Source organism: Glandiceps talaboti, chromosome 18, assembly GCF_964340395.1.
Source record: "Glandiceps talaboti chromosome 18, keGlaTala1.1, whole genome shotgun sequence".
Taxonomy (NCBI): Eukaryota; Metazoa; Hemichordata; class Enteropneusta; family Spengelidae; genus Glandiceps; species Glandiceps talaboti.
The window spans coordinates 21,523,855-21,538,035 of record NC_135566.1 but is presented as its reverse complement, the minus strand read 5'-3'; the positions used below and the strand labels follow the sequence as shown (position 1 = coordinate 21,538,035).

The window sequence follows — 14,181 nt, the reverse complement described above, 5'->3', positions numbered from 1 at the left end:
GAACCATTCTGTAGGAGGGGTGGTGTGTGAATTGGATTTGAAGTTTACAAACCTTTTTCGAACAAATATTTGTCATTTGGGCGCACAATGCGTAGAATTAAGACTATAGCACATATTACATTGCTTGTTTGACGTCAATAGTGTCTTTTGAAAAGTTGCACTTTACCTAAAGTCTCGCGGACTGATTTCCAATATGGCGTCGGTCATTATGCTCATTTGAGGGTAAGAGTGATAGCTATACTTTCTAGTGTGTTCTAATAAAACTATGAGAGGGTAAGTGTGATAGCTATACTTTCTAGTGTGTTCTAATAAAACTATGAGAGGGTAAGAGTGATAGCTATACTTTCTAGTGTGTTCTAATAAAACTATGAGAGGGTAAGTGTGATAGCTATACTTTCTAGTGTGTTCTAATAAAACTGTATGAGAGGGTAAGTGTGATAGCTATACTTTCTAGTGTGTTCTAATAACACTGTATGAGAGGGTAAATGTGATAGCTATACTTTCTAGTGTGTTCTAATAAAACTGTATGAGAGGATAAGTGTGATAGCTATACTTTCTCGTGTGTTCTAATAAAACTGTATGAGAGGGTAAGTGTGATAGCTATAATTTCTAGTGTGTTCTAGTGTGTTCATTCCAAGTTGTCGTCGCCTTAGGGTTCCACATTCTCGCACAAATAGATTTAAGCACAGTTTTGTACCAAGGTCAATCCATCTATTGAATCAGTAGCAGCCTGACGTGTGTTTATGTATATGTATGTCGGTAAAGTAACTTGAATTAGTCTCTGTGTGTTCTTCCCTTTCCACCTGCCAATGTACATCAAATTTCATGTAAATTTAGGATGACAATAAAGTATATAATTATAATTAATAATTAAACTCACTTTTTTACAACATTTATAAAATTCTTATAAAAGTAGAACAATTTACACAAAATAACATAATAATAATAATAATAATAATAATAATATATGTATTGCCATTGTGCATCATTTAAAAAGAATACACTAGGAAAATGTTGCGATGTCGCTCAGAACAAACAATCTACAATGCATACAAGACAACACCAAAACTGGTGACATTCATAAGACAAGAGTAAAACTGTTAAGACTGTTAAAACTATACATAGTGAATTAAAAGATTATCATGACAGTGACTGAACTGCGCGTGGGAAGAAACTGTTGGTAAAACGTACCGACCTGACTTTTAAGGATCGATAGCGGCGGCCAGAAGGGAGCAACTGAAAAAGGTCATTTGCGGGATGCGTACTGTCAGTAGCAATAAGAGAGGCTCTGCGGACAATTCGTTGGTGGTAGAGATTTTCAAGAGATGGCAAATCTGTGCCAATTATTTTCGATGCAGTGACCACGATCTTGTTCAGCTTCAATTTATCACTTTTGGATGCGGCTCCAAACCAAACTGTTATCGAAAAAGTTAGTAAACTTTCAATAACTGCTCTATAGAATTGAACCATTATACTTTTGTTGATTCCGAACTTTTTTAATCGCCTCAGAAAGTAAAGACGTTGCTGTGCCCTTTTCAGGATGTTATCAGTATTCTTATCCCACTTTAAATCGTCCGAAATGATAGATCCTAGGAACTTGAAGTTGTTCACAATTTCTATGGGGTTGACATTGATTGCAAGTGGTTCTAGCTGGGATTTGTTTTTCCGGAAGTCAATGATCATTTCTTTTGTTTTTGAAACATGGAGATCAAGGTTATTTTCTGAGCACCAGCTAACGAGATTATTAACTTCATTGCGATACGCACTTTCGTCTGAGTTCTCAATAAGACCTTCCACAGTAGTATCATCCGCGAACTTAATTATTGATGTACTTGGTTGACTGGAAACACAATCGTATGTGTACAATGAATATAGAAGTGGGGACAGAACACACCCTTGCGGTGCACCTGTATTAAGGACAATTGACGACGACACGTTATTGCCGATTTTGACAATTTGAGGTCTCCTCAATAGAAAATTGAGAATCCACAAATTAATGGATTGGGGAAAACCTATTTCTTGAAGTTTCTCTAGTAATTTGAATGGGAGAATTGTATTAAAAGCTGAACTATAGTCAACAAAAAGGATCCTAACATATCTATTTGACTTTTCAAGGTGCTCAAGAGCAAAATGGAGACCAAGCGAGACTGCGTCTTCAACAGATCGATTTTGGCGGTATGCAAATTGAAAAGCATCAAACTTGTGACTTAGAATGGTTTTCAGAAATGCTAGAATTAAACGTTCGAATGATTTCATAACAACATATGTTAATGCTACAGGTCTATAGTCATTTAAGCACGATATGGACGGTTTCTTAGGAACAGGAATGACGACTGATTTTTTGAAGCATTCAGGAACTTTACCTAGTTCAAGAGACAAATTGAATATGTTTGTGAAGACACCCGACAGTTGATCCGCACAGTTCTTTAGTAGACGAGGTGAAATGCCGTCTGGTCCTGGAGCCTTTTTAGCATTTAAATGCTTAAACTGACTTTTGACATCTGATTCTTGCACAACAATATAGAATAACAATTTAAAATTTGTAGAATTTACATAAAATATTTAAAATTTGTACTATCTATAGAAACCCATGTACAAAAATTTGAACAGTCACTAACAATGATTATACTAATACTACTAAAGAAATGAAAAAGAAAAAAAAGAGAAGACCAGATTTAAAGTGAATGCCTTCCAGTAGGGTAGTCTTTCAATTTCATGATTTATGCAAGAAATTTAGCTCTACATCTGTGATTTTTTCAAATCCCAATGAAAGTTAGTTGTCAAAAATGTTGTTTAAAGGGCTGTAAGTTTATCACATGGGTTCATTACGCATGCAATTATGCACTTCTCCACCCAAACGACGTAATCCTAACGTAATCCTGAATAATTAACGACCAAGCTGAGAATCACTATCTTTCTCGGTAAATACTGGTAAGACGTAAGACAAAAAGAAATAAAACAAGGGTTGAATTGGATTACCGAGAGTAACAGTGCTGTTTACCTGGTTGAAATATACTGAATGAGTTGAATACAGGTTTGTATACTGTGCGTTTATATAATTTATAAACTGTAAATGTACTTGCATGTCCCGCGACTCGAGTATTCACACGGCTGTGTTGTACAGAACACTAAATGTTTTTTTTCCACGTTCCATAAGTTACCGTTCAAACTTTTTGACTAAAAATATTCCAAGACATTGTGTCATTTGTCAAAATACCCAAAACATTCCGAGCCAATAATTATATCGCAAACGCATGCTACTGAGCTATGTGTTGACAACTGTTTACTGTGGCCTGTTCTGATCTAGCTCTCAGTCCTATAATGTGTGTTCCGATAGTCCAATCATATGTCGTAGTATCGCGGCGCAAATACATCCAGTGTTAGGTTCTGATCATGATTACCACCAACATGCTCGATTGTCACATAAAATAATTTTTTTTCAGAGTTTGATTTGATTCTTGATGAGTCTTTTCGATGTCAGAGCATAACATTATTACAAGAAACTGCGAGAATTTGCATTGAATCAAACATATAGAGAACGTCCATGTGACCATAGACCCAGCACACGGTGTAACAACGTCAATGTGGCTACAAGTTCATCAACACAGAACAAGATGGACATTTGGGAATTTTGTAAAAGCCTCCCAAAAGACTACCGACCAAAACTATGACATAAAAATAAAAATATTGTTGTCCAAGTTTGAAGTGTTGAGCATGCCGACTCCATGAATACCAGAAAAAATAAATTATTATTACGATTAATGTATATGAGTACGCGAGTGTGCATACCGAGAGTTACACGGTCTGATCGATCAAACTGTTACATGTTCGTACTATCAGCCACTCCGGGCTGTCACAAATACAACCATTGCTGGAGTTATATAGAAACGCCTCTGATCCGAACGTAGTTGTATCAGTGATGGACAATGAAAATTGGCTTTGAGGGTGCCGAAAAAAGTCTACTTTATGTCACTATCAAACTGTTAGTGGTCTGAGTCAGAACCAACAGGTACCATAGACACTACAATACGCTACGGCAAAAGACGGTTGACACCTTTGTAAATGGTATTGACCCGGTTCTTCTGAAATACTCAGATGACTTCTTTTGTTTAGATTTCAAAACCGAGTTCACAATAAAGTTTTTTCTGTTAAAGAGATTTAGAAAAAATTCTCCCAACCAGTCAGCACCGTGCACAAGCGGAGTTGCTAAAATACAAACTCCACGAGCACATCTGTTGGAATTATTCAGTGAAGATGTTTCTATGTCCTGCTGTAAGGTCATGTTCTGTGGCGATTTTCAGCCCAAAACTCAACCATACACTGTAAGTTTATTTTAGGACCAGGAAGACTATAGGTTTACACTCGACTTTTATATTACTTGATAGATAAACTTGTCCATAGTGGGAAAGTTTTGTCTATATTTCAATGCACAGGAAATCTACAATATGTGGGGACCACTTGTTTATCATCTCATTACACTTATGACAATGTATAAATGATCGACCAATTATCACCACCGGCCTGCGTGTTCTATACAACATTTTAGTACATGTTCCATATGTGTTGGCGGTTGACATTCAATCGAACATGACACTACGGGTCAAATGGGGAAACAAATATAAACATACAATTGTCCATATTGTAATTCATAAAAATAAAGAACCCTACCCATGATACATATGCCCCAAGGATTTATAAACGACGAAATGTGTGGTTAGGTCTGCTGTTTTACGCAAACGGCCTGTACTTCACATCTCAACAGAAACGGCAACAAATACATAATCTGACCTCAAGATATAGAGACGTCGAGAAACCTTCTTGTTATCAAGAGAGTCAACAAGTTTAATCATTTTCCGGTCGAAAGCAACTTATATTCGAGATAACGTCAATTTGTGAATGCAAAAGCTACCTCGAGATTATTTTAAAATGTAAAGGAAAAATTCACAAGACCGGATATAACATTGCCGTTCGTTTTCTGAAATCTAACATTACAACTCGCCCATCCAAAGCAAAATAAAAATATATTTCGAGATATCATTTTCGTTTTACTGAATCAAAACAAACAAACAAAATGTAAACAAATTCTCACACCAGTTATTCATGATTTCTAAAAAAGTATTACATGTGTTGTATTTCACTTTCGTAGTAAATTGCAGAGTAAATTGTATTTCACTTTCGTGGTAAATTGCAGAGTAAATTGGTGCCCTGCTGTCTCCATAAAAACATCGCAAACCATAATAATCCTGAGTCAGCAAAGGACAATGTGCGATGGCATTTTTTTTAGCCTTTTTGATTGGGACTCGGCTTACATATAGCTGACAGGTCAAAAGACCGCCCTGAAGATCCAAGTCAAAATAACCAGCTCTGAACCAGAACTATATATGTATCTCGACGTATCGCGGCAGATGTCTGCAGATACTGCCTGTGCTTACCATATCTCTGATAAGTTCACAGGCATGTAGTTGGTTCGGCACAGGTCAGCCAGCACACGATCACAATACCTTTCTCCGTAAAATCGGGTATAAAAAGTATTGGACCCTCATGGATAGACGTGGGGCATAAAGAGACGACCGCTACTTGAAAGTAAATGGGCGTCTAATGCGAATGGTTTGCGTTGTCGAAAGAGATGTGATGCCAGAGTGCGTCATCGAATCAATGGGTTCTCTATACGTCTTACGATATGACCGTACGTTGGTTATATATAGTACAACGTTGTAATTTGCCATACAACGTGTGCGAAAGCATTGTATATCCCAAAAAGAGAAATGCCGTATACCGGAACAAGTTTCATTTATTTACTATTCTAATTGGACAATTAGTACAACTCCAGGACTATCCCTGTACGTTCTGTATCAGTGGAAGTACATGGCTCAGTGTAAACACTATCAACAAAAATCTTGTTGAAAAAATATTGTTTCCTTGAACAGTACAATCAACTCTATAGGCCTACAGTGATAGTGACTTGTAGTAGTGTTCGCTATTCATGTTTTTGAAGTCTTTCGTTTCAACAACGTTACTTTATGCATACACACCGTAAATATAAGCCAATGCTTCATGAAAGCAAACATGCATGTACCGTTATGCTTGGGCATGGAGAGGTACTAATTACAAATCATGTTTACTTCAAGATAACATTGATCGCTTCACAAACTTTCGTGGATTTACGTACCCGTATTTGAACAAGTGTGATTGGCAGGCGTTTTAATCCCGGGTTTGAAAAGTAACGGCTTTTCACTAGTAACGAACAGACCCAGTTTGACCGTGTTTTGTACGAAATTGTCTCTACCATGTTTAAATATCACCTTTCTGTGACCATACCCGCATTCAACAGACATTCACAAGTCTACACATACAAATTTTTTTACGAAAATCACCAGCTGCTAATTATTATCACGGCTTTTCAGAGAGGAATCAAGACGTTGTTAACAGTCTGCATTCAAATATGACAATAACCCCTGCGAAGTTAGGGGGCCTTTTATACCCGACACTCCGCTTTAAATGCCAGGACAGCATGCCATCCTCGACTACACTCGGCTTTCGTGATCCCCTACATACCCGGGATATGTACACCCGTTTCCATGGCAAATAATAAACGAAATTGAAACCCACATAACATTACTATTACGCATCAGAAAGTTTACATACTTCATGGTACGCATCATAACAGTTGAACAACTTTAATACAGTGAAGTGATAAGGTATTATTGCCCTACTTCGTCCCTGGGTAAAGTGTACACATTCTTGTTTCGATCAAGATTGACAGATGCACCATCTGCTCCAAATCGCATACATGCGTGAAAGGTGTGAAGTGAGCAGACAATCGTGACTGTTTATTTTTGCAATAAAGCTTACATATGATGTATATTTTCAGTGCTCACCTCCTTGCTTTGATGTAATAATCTTCAGATTAAATGAAAATATCAATACAAACACTTGAAACCTCTGAAAACAGAGTCTTTCTCAGTGTAGAACAACAGTTTGTATCTATTCTCTAGCTTCAGGTTTACCTTACATCGACGTTGGTGGCGCACTTTCGAAACGAAGCGCGTGTGCGACCAGACGATTGATCGATTAATTACGCAAATTGCTCATTAATATTCAGTTCTTGCCATTACTCAATGGAACAGTTGTGCCAAATTTTGTTTGAATTGAGCCAGCCGTTTTGGAGAAAACGATGACACAGACAGACAGACAGACAGACAGACAGACAGACACACACACACACACACAAACACACACACAAACACACACAGACACACACAGACACACACACACACACACACACACACACACACACACAGACTTTCACCCACGAACACATCTCTTCTGAAAATATTAACTTGCAGAGTTAGACAGATGATACTACAAACAAGTAACCTGATATAGCTTCCAATGATCAGAGATAAAACCTTGAAGTAAAAATTATTGACTAACCTGGTTCTATCTGTACAGGCTGCAATCAGGAAACCTAGGGCTTCAACAGCTGGTATACTGATCAACATATCATTGGGACTAATGTAGGAATCTGTAAAAGAATTCATTCATTGAGTCCAATTAAATACATATACATATATTATCTAGTATTTTATCAACATAAACTTTACATACTGAATAATTTTTATATAACATAAAACTAAATTCACTGACTTGGTACATATTTGTATATATCAGAACGGGTACCCCCTTTCTATAGTGTTGTTTTCCTTATATATACATTATACAGTTTTATATTTATAAACAGAATCTCTGAAAAAGGTATGAAAAATTAGTGAAAGCTGGAATACTAATAAGTGCATACTGTTTCTCATCTGTTCAACCATCAGTATTTTCAAGGTGAACCCTGGTATGAAATGTAACTATGATACTCGGGTAGATTTCACCTATAGTAATTGCAAGGAAGAAAGTGACAGATCTCTTATTCACTATCGAAGTGTGTGTGTGTCAACAAACACATACTGACTAGTAATAACTGTTTGGTGGCACTCCTATTTAAAAAATTCACTGACTCTCTTATTGATACATAACTCACTTTTGTCTACATATGTGGAGTTCTTAACTCACTGACTCTTTAATACATAACTCACTTTAGTCTACTTACCTAAAGTTCTTATCTCACTGACTCTTTAATACATAACTCACTTTAGTCTACTTACCTAAAGTTTTTGTCACTGACTCTTTAATACATAACTCACTTTAGTCTACTTACCTAAAGTTCTTATCTCACTCACTCTTTAATACATAACTCACTTTAGTCTACTTACCTAAAGTTCTTATCTCACTGACTCTTTAATACATAACTCACTTTAGTCTACTTACCTAAAGTTTTTGTCACTGACTCTTTAATACATAACTCACTTTAGTCTACTTACCTAAAGTTCTTATCTCACTCACTCTTTAATACATAACTCACTTTAGTCTACTTACCTAAAGTTCTTATCTCACTGACTCTTTAATACATAACTCACTTTAGTCTACTTACCTAAAGTTCTTATGTCACTGACTCTTTAATACATAACTCACTTTAGTCTACTTGCCTAAAGTTCTTAACTCACTGACTCTTTAATACATAACTCACTTTAGTCTACTTACCTAAAGTTCTTATCTCACTCACTCTTTAATACATAACTCACTTTAGTCTACTTACCTAAAGTTCTTATCTCACTGACTCTTTAATACATAACTCACTTTAGTCTACTTACCTAAAGTTCTTATCTCACTCACTCTTTAATACATAACTCACTTTAGTCTACTTACCTAAAGTTCTTATCTCACTCACTCTTTAATACATAACTCACTTTAGTCTACTTACCTAAAGTTCTTATCTCACTCACTCTTTAATACATAACTCACTTTAGTCTACTTACCTAAAGTTCTTATCTCACTCACTCTTTAATACATAACTCACTTTAGTCTACTTACCTAAAGTTCTTATCTCACTCACTCTTTAATACATAACTCACTTTAGTCTACTTACCTAAAGTTCTTATCTCACTCACTCTTTAATACATAACTCACTTTAGTCTACTTACCTAAAGTTCTTATCTCACTCACTCTTTAATACATAACTCACTTTAGTCTACTTACCTAAAGTTCTTATCTCACTGACTCTTTAATACATAACTCACTTTAGTCTACTTACCTAAAGTTCTTATCTTACTGACTCTTTAATACATAACTCACTTTAGTCTACTTACCTAAAGTTCTTATCTTACTGACTCTTTAATACATAACTCACTTTAGTCTACTTACCTAAAGTTCTTATCTCACTCACTCTTTAATACATAACTCACTTTAGTCTACTTACCTAAAGTTCTTATCTCACTCACTCTTTAATACATAACTCACTTTAGTCTACTTACCTAAAGTTCTTATCTCACTGACTCTTTAATACATAACTCACTTTAGTCTACTTACCTAAAGTTCTTATCTTACTGACTCTTTAATACATAACTCACTTTAGTCTACTTACCTGCTTCAACCAACAACTGCAGGATATCAGTCAAATTATTCAATATAAATGTCATATGAGCATTTTCATCCAGACTCTATTAGGGAGTAGAATAAAATACAGAAATAACTTACAAAACCAGATATTATAAAATCACATGATGACAGTTGATGATGTTGAAAATTTGTGATTTGACTCTGTGGGTAGAAATTTTCATTTGCAAAGTTATGAAGTCAAAGATTATGAACATTCATCCTCACATACACTACACTATAAATTGAATTCTTAATCATAAATCTGAAGAGTCACAGGCTGTGCATGTCTTACCTTAGCACCTACTCCTGAGGATCTTCCTTCTATGTCTGGAGACCGTGCCCTCATTGGCCATCTAAACGTGTACAGTTAAGGTTGCATACTAATCAGTTTCCCGCCAAAACTAGAGTGACCAAATGATAGAATTTCTATAATATTTTTAACTATTTTACTCAATTTTGACAGGTGTTAGAGAAATTACTTTTACATATTCATCCGTGTTAGAACTGAGGTCAAAAGTGATCAAATTTATCAAACTATTCTTCAAAATTGAATGATATTTTTCCCGTCAAAATTAAGGTAAATAAATTCTTATTTTTCTATATCATATCTCTAAATCTTTTACTCAATTTGTGACTGGAGTCACAAAATTAATGTTTAGTTATTCATTTTTGTCAAAATCATGGTTTAAAAGTTATCACATTTATTAATATTTCACTAATTTCTAGCCATGGTTGATTTATTTCTGTTCGGTAAAAAATGTACAAATTGATACAGCAAATCAGTAAATCTAGGATTACATTCAGTGCAAAACAACAAATAAATGGCTATACTTGAAATATGTGGCACAGGTAGATGTTAGTTAGTTAGTGTCATGTTAATAATACTAGTTTTGTGGTGCGATCTGATTTTTAAACCATTTTTTTCAAGAAACAACGCCCTGCCCTCAAGGAAAACAGACTTACGAACAAATAAAATGTATAATGAGCTCAGATTTCTTGTAGTAAAAGGATACTCTTCTCCTGAAGTGACTAGTGAAACTCTCAGCGATATTTTATAAATTTGTTGGATAAATAAATACAAAAGAAATTGGAATGTGCTCACTGATAGTTGGCTTTTCACTTTTTCTGGAAAAAGAAGATGAAGAAAACAAAAATTAAACAATATTGCAATGACCATACATTTATAACAAATTAATAATTCCTTGCAATAGTTCCATTCTCAGAGTGTACATTAACAAATTAATAATGTTAGTAACAATTCCTTGCATTAGTTCCGTACTAAAAATGTACATTATTTATGGTCTGAAATTACCTGAAGTACATTTCAACTGAGTCTCTCAGCCTTCTTCAACTGTTATTGACTTGTGAAATGAATATACATGTACTACATAAATTATTTATGCTCTGGGAAGTCCTACAAAATATGATTTCAGCACAAGAAGGCAAAGTTTCAGTTAAAAGGCATCGGTGGCCGAGTGGTTAAACCACTTGCCTCTTACCACTGCAGTCGGGTTTGAACCCCCATTCAGAGTTCGATTAAATTTACCACGCTGTTAGTAAGAAGAGTGTCGTTCAGTTTGACTCTATCGAACAACGCAGGTTTTTCCCGGGTACTCCGGTTTCCTCCTGCACTTACACTGAACCCATGAGGGATGGCCCTCACTGGACTTCTTGGGAGACAGTGTTTATATACTTAAAGAACTATCCAGTATTAGGAGTATAAATAAAGATTATTATTATTATTATTATTATTATATTATAAACTGAGTGCATATTATCTTAGGAAGTAATGAGGAATTTCATAGAAGAGGGTAGTACTCATTCAAACTGATAACATATTTGTCATAGTATTTGCCATACCTGTATCTTCCTGTGATTTGCAGTCAGTGAATTTTTCAGCAAGTTGTAATCTCTCTACTGCTGTATGCTCACACAGTAAATCAAAACCTTCAAAATATCTGTAAATTGGAAATTTTTTAATTTTTGTGTTTTAAAATGTTTGTGTTGAGAAAAAAAGGGAATTGTGAATGGATTTTCAATTCACTGTGAACTTTTATTGTTAAATCTAAGAAAACAACGACAAAAAACAACAACAATAAACAACAATTTCACTTACAATTGCTACAAAAAATCTGCCAATACATCATTTTTCTCCATCATATTATCACTACATATTATTCCAAAATATTGTTTTATCTAAGTATTAAGAATTCATTCCAGAAACCTGTACCTTGTCAGAATGAAAGTCAATTTTGTCACAATTTACATGAATTCATATATTGTAGATGAGGGCACTTTTCTCTCACAATCAGAGAAGTTATGTAGTTTGCACTCTGTATGTCCATCTGTGTGTATACTGAATATACACGATAACTCTTCAAAACAATGCCGGGGCAGACTGAAATGAAATTTAGTACACACCTTTGTTCCAGTTACCACATGAGCTGAATACACAAGATTCATGCACTAACAAACTAATGATGTGAAAAGTGATGTAAACTTACAACCATACAAACTAATCATGTGAAAAGTGATGTAAACTTACAACCATACAAACTAATGATGTGAAAAGTGATGTAAACTTACAACCATACAAACTAATCATGTGAAAAGTGATGTGAACTTACAGCCATGCATCTTCTTCTTTCAATCCCATTTTATTACATGCAATATACTTCCAGGTAGTATAACTCATCCTTGGGAAGCCTGTCTGCTTGGTTTTAGCATATGCAGCAACTTTCTTCAGGTACTACAAAATACACAATTTGTTGTCATTTTATTGATTACGTAATTCACTACAAATTAGGATTGATAATCACACTGGTCACCATCATAAATACTACCAGTAATGCAATTATTACCACTATCACCATAACTACCATTACCACTATCACCATAAGTACCATTACTACCACTAGACCAATGGTCAAATGTAGGGCAGGTCCTTCTGTAGGGGAACTCAGCCTTCTACATGTTATGCTGATAGATTAGTACTGTGAACTGTAACTGTTTCGTTTAAGTATTGTAATTATATCATTATACTGACTGGCCTGTTTATATTGCCATCTGTGATTCACTCTCATAAACTGCTTGTATTGCTAGAAAAGGTAAACAATTAATGTTGTTTGAAAATTATACTCTCAAACTGATTGGTCACAATATGGAGTGATACCTTGTACGTCAGCCTAATTGACTATATTCAAATGAAGTCAATATGTAAATGTGCCCTCAGTGAACACAAGTGACATAATTTACATATAGTGAATATTATGTAAATATCTACAATTTACAAACAAGCATGCTGATAACTCAGTAACTGCAGTGACTAAATTAATCTGTTGTTACTAGCATTGCAAAGCAAAATGACATCACAATGTACACATGTAGGCAGGCAATATATCAAAATGTTCACATTTCACTGATGATATTGAAATGCAGTATGGTTGGCAAATACATAGATCTCTCTAAATTAAATCATAACAAGTAAAATATATAAGATAACAAACATGACTGCCAAGATTGGAAGAAAGTGATATCCTGTAGATTGTAGTGATATCCTGACATTCCCCTTCACATAATATTTATTCCTATTGAATGCATTGATCACACTTAAGTTATACTCGATAGTAATTTTCTGTCGATTATTATTAGTTCAACAACTTTATTCATTTTTCAACTTTAACACAAACAGGCTGACTTTTTCACATTGAGTTCAAAACACAACAATACCTGTAGATAGCCTACTATCTGTACCACTGCAATCAACACCCCCCCCCCCATCATCCATGACAACCACCTGTTACAGCAGTCACAGCTATTGTATTCATATACATCTATAATTCAACTTTCTTGTAATATGACAAACTATTTTCACAACACAATATTTCAATAATACTTCTGACACAATTTCTGATTACACAACAAATACATCTCTGTCATAATTGCACAATGATGGATGTAGTTAAGTTAATATATGAAAGCTTGGATTGACTCATTCTTCCACTTATATGGCAACATTTAATTAATTTTTCACTGTGTTATTTATAAATTTGATAGTTCATTCTATATCTTCTTATACTATAGGCCAATCATTCCCTCACACCCTGGGTAGGTATGCTAACTTCGCCTCATTCAACTTCTTAAAAATTATTCACTGCATGATACAAGGGCATGTCTTTTCATGTTTACATCATGATATTATACATGTATTTGTGTCTACTTACGTGCAACGACAATTTTGGATGAGGTGGGATTTGTAATGCACCGAAATTGAAGGGTTCTGGTCGAACCCATAGCGTGAACCCCAACGCCATAGTGTTAACTTTGGTTGATCACACTTGAAACGATATACAGTACTAAAATAACACTTCAATGTACCGCCGATACTGACACCGTTACCGTTAGACGTATCGGTGCTGAGGTAAAACGTGGATTGCGATCATCGTCCGTCCAGCGTCACCAAAACCGGGTTTGAACACTAGTATGATTGAATGAAATATTGTTTCACTGTACTTGATATTCCCTGTGTGAATTACGGAGGATGACAACCTCAGCCGGTCAAGTGGATCGTCTTTTCTCCTATTACTATTAGATCTACACATTCACACCTGAGCGGCGATCGCCATGTCAAATAGTCTAAACGAATCATAATGAGCGTAACGTCGTTGAGATATGCAATCTGTCAATCTATATAGCGTG

General features: G+C 35.1%; 1 protein-coding gene across 1 annotated transcript in view; it reads right to left on the bottom strand.

The window, feature by feature from the left end:
• Window positions 1-14,075, bottom strand: part of LOC144449121 (TBCC domain-containing protein 1-like) — a 41,967-nt gene extending 27,892 nt beyond the window's left edge. Inside the window, exons 1-7 of the mRNA XM_078139582.1 lie at window positions 13,707-14,075; window positions 12,111-12,232; window positions 11,344-11,441; window positions 10,497-10,608; window positions 9,776-9,836; window positions 9,470-9,545; window positions 7,435-7,525 (exon numbers count right to left, since the gene is read on the bottom strand). Coding sequence (XP_077995708.1) covers window positions 7,435-7,525; window positions 9,470-9,545; window positions 9,776-9,836; window positions 10,497-10,608; window positions 11,344-11,441; window positions 12,111-12,232; window positions 13,707-13,796 — 650 coding nt within the window. The 5' untranslated portion in view covers window positions 13,797-14,075. The remainder of the gene's footprint in view (window positions 1-7,434; window positions 7,526-9,469; window positions 9,546-9,775; window positions 9,837-10,496; window positions 10,609-11,343; window positions 11,442-12,110; window positions 12,233-13,706) is intronic.
• Between the last annotated feature and the right edge of the window lie 106 nt (window positions 14,076-14,181).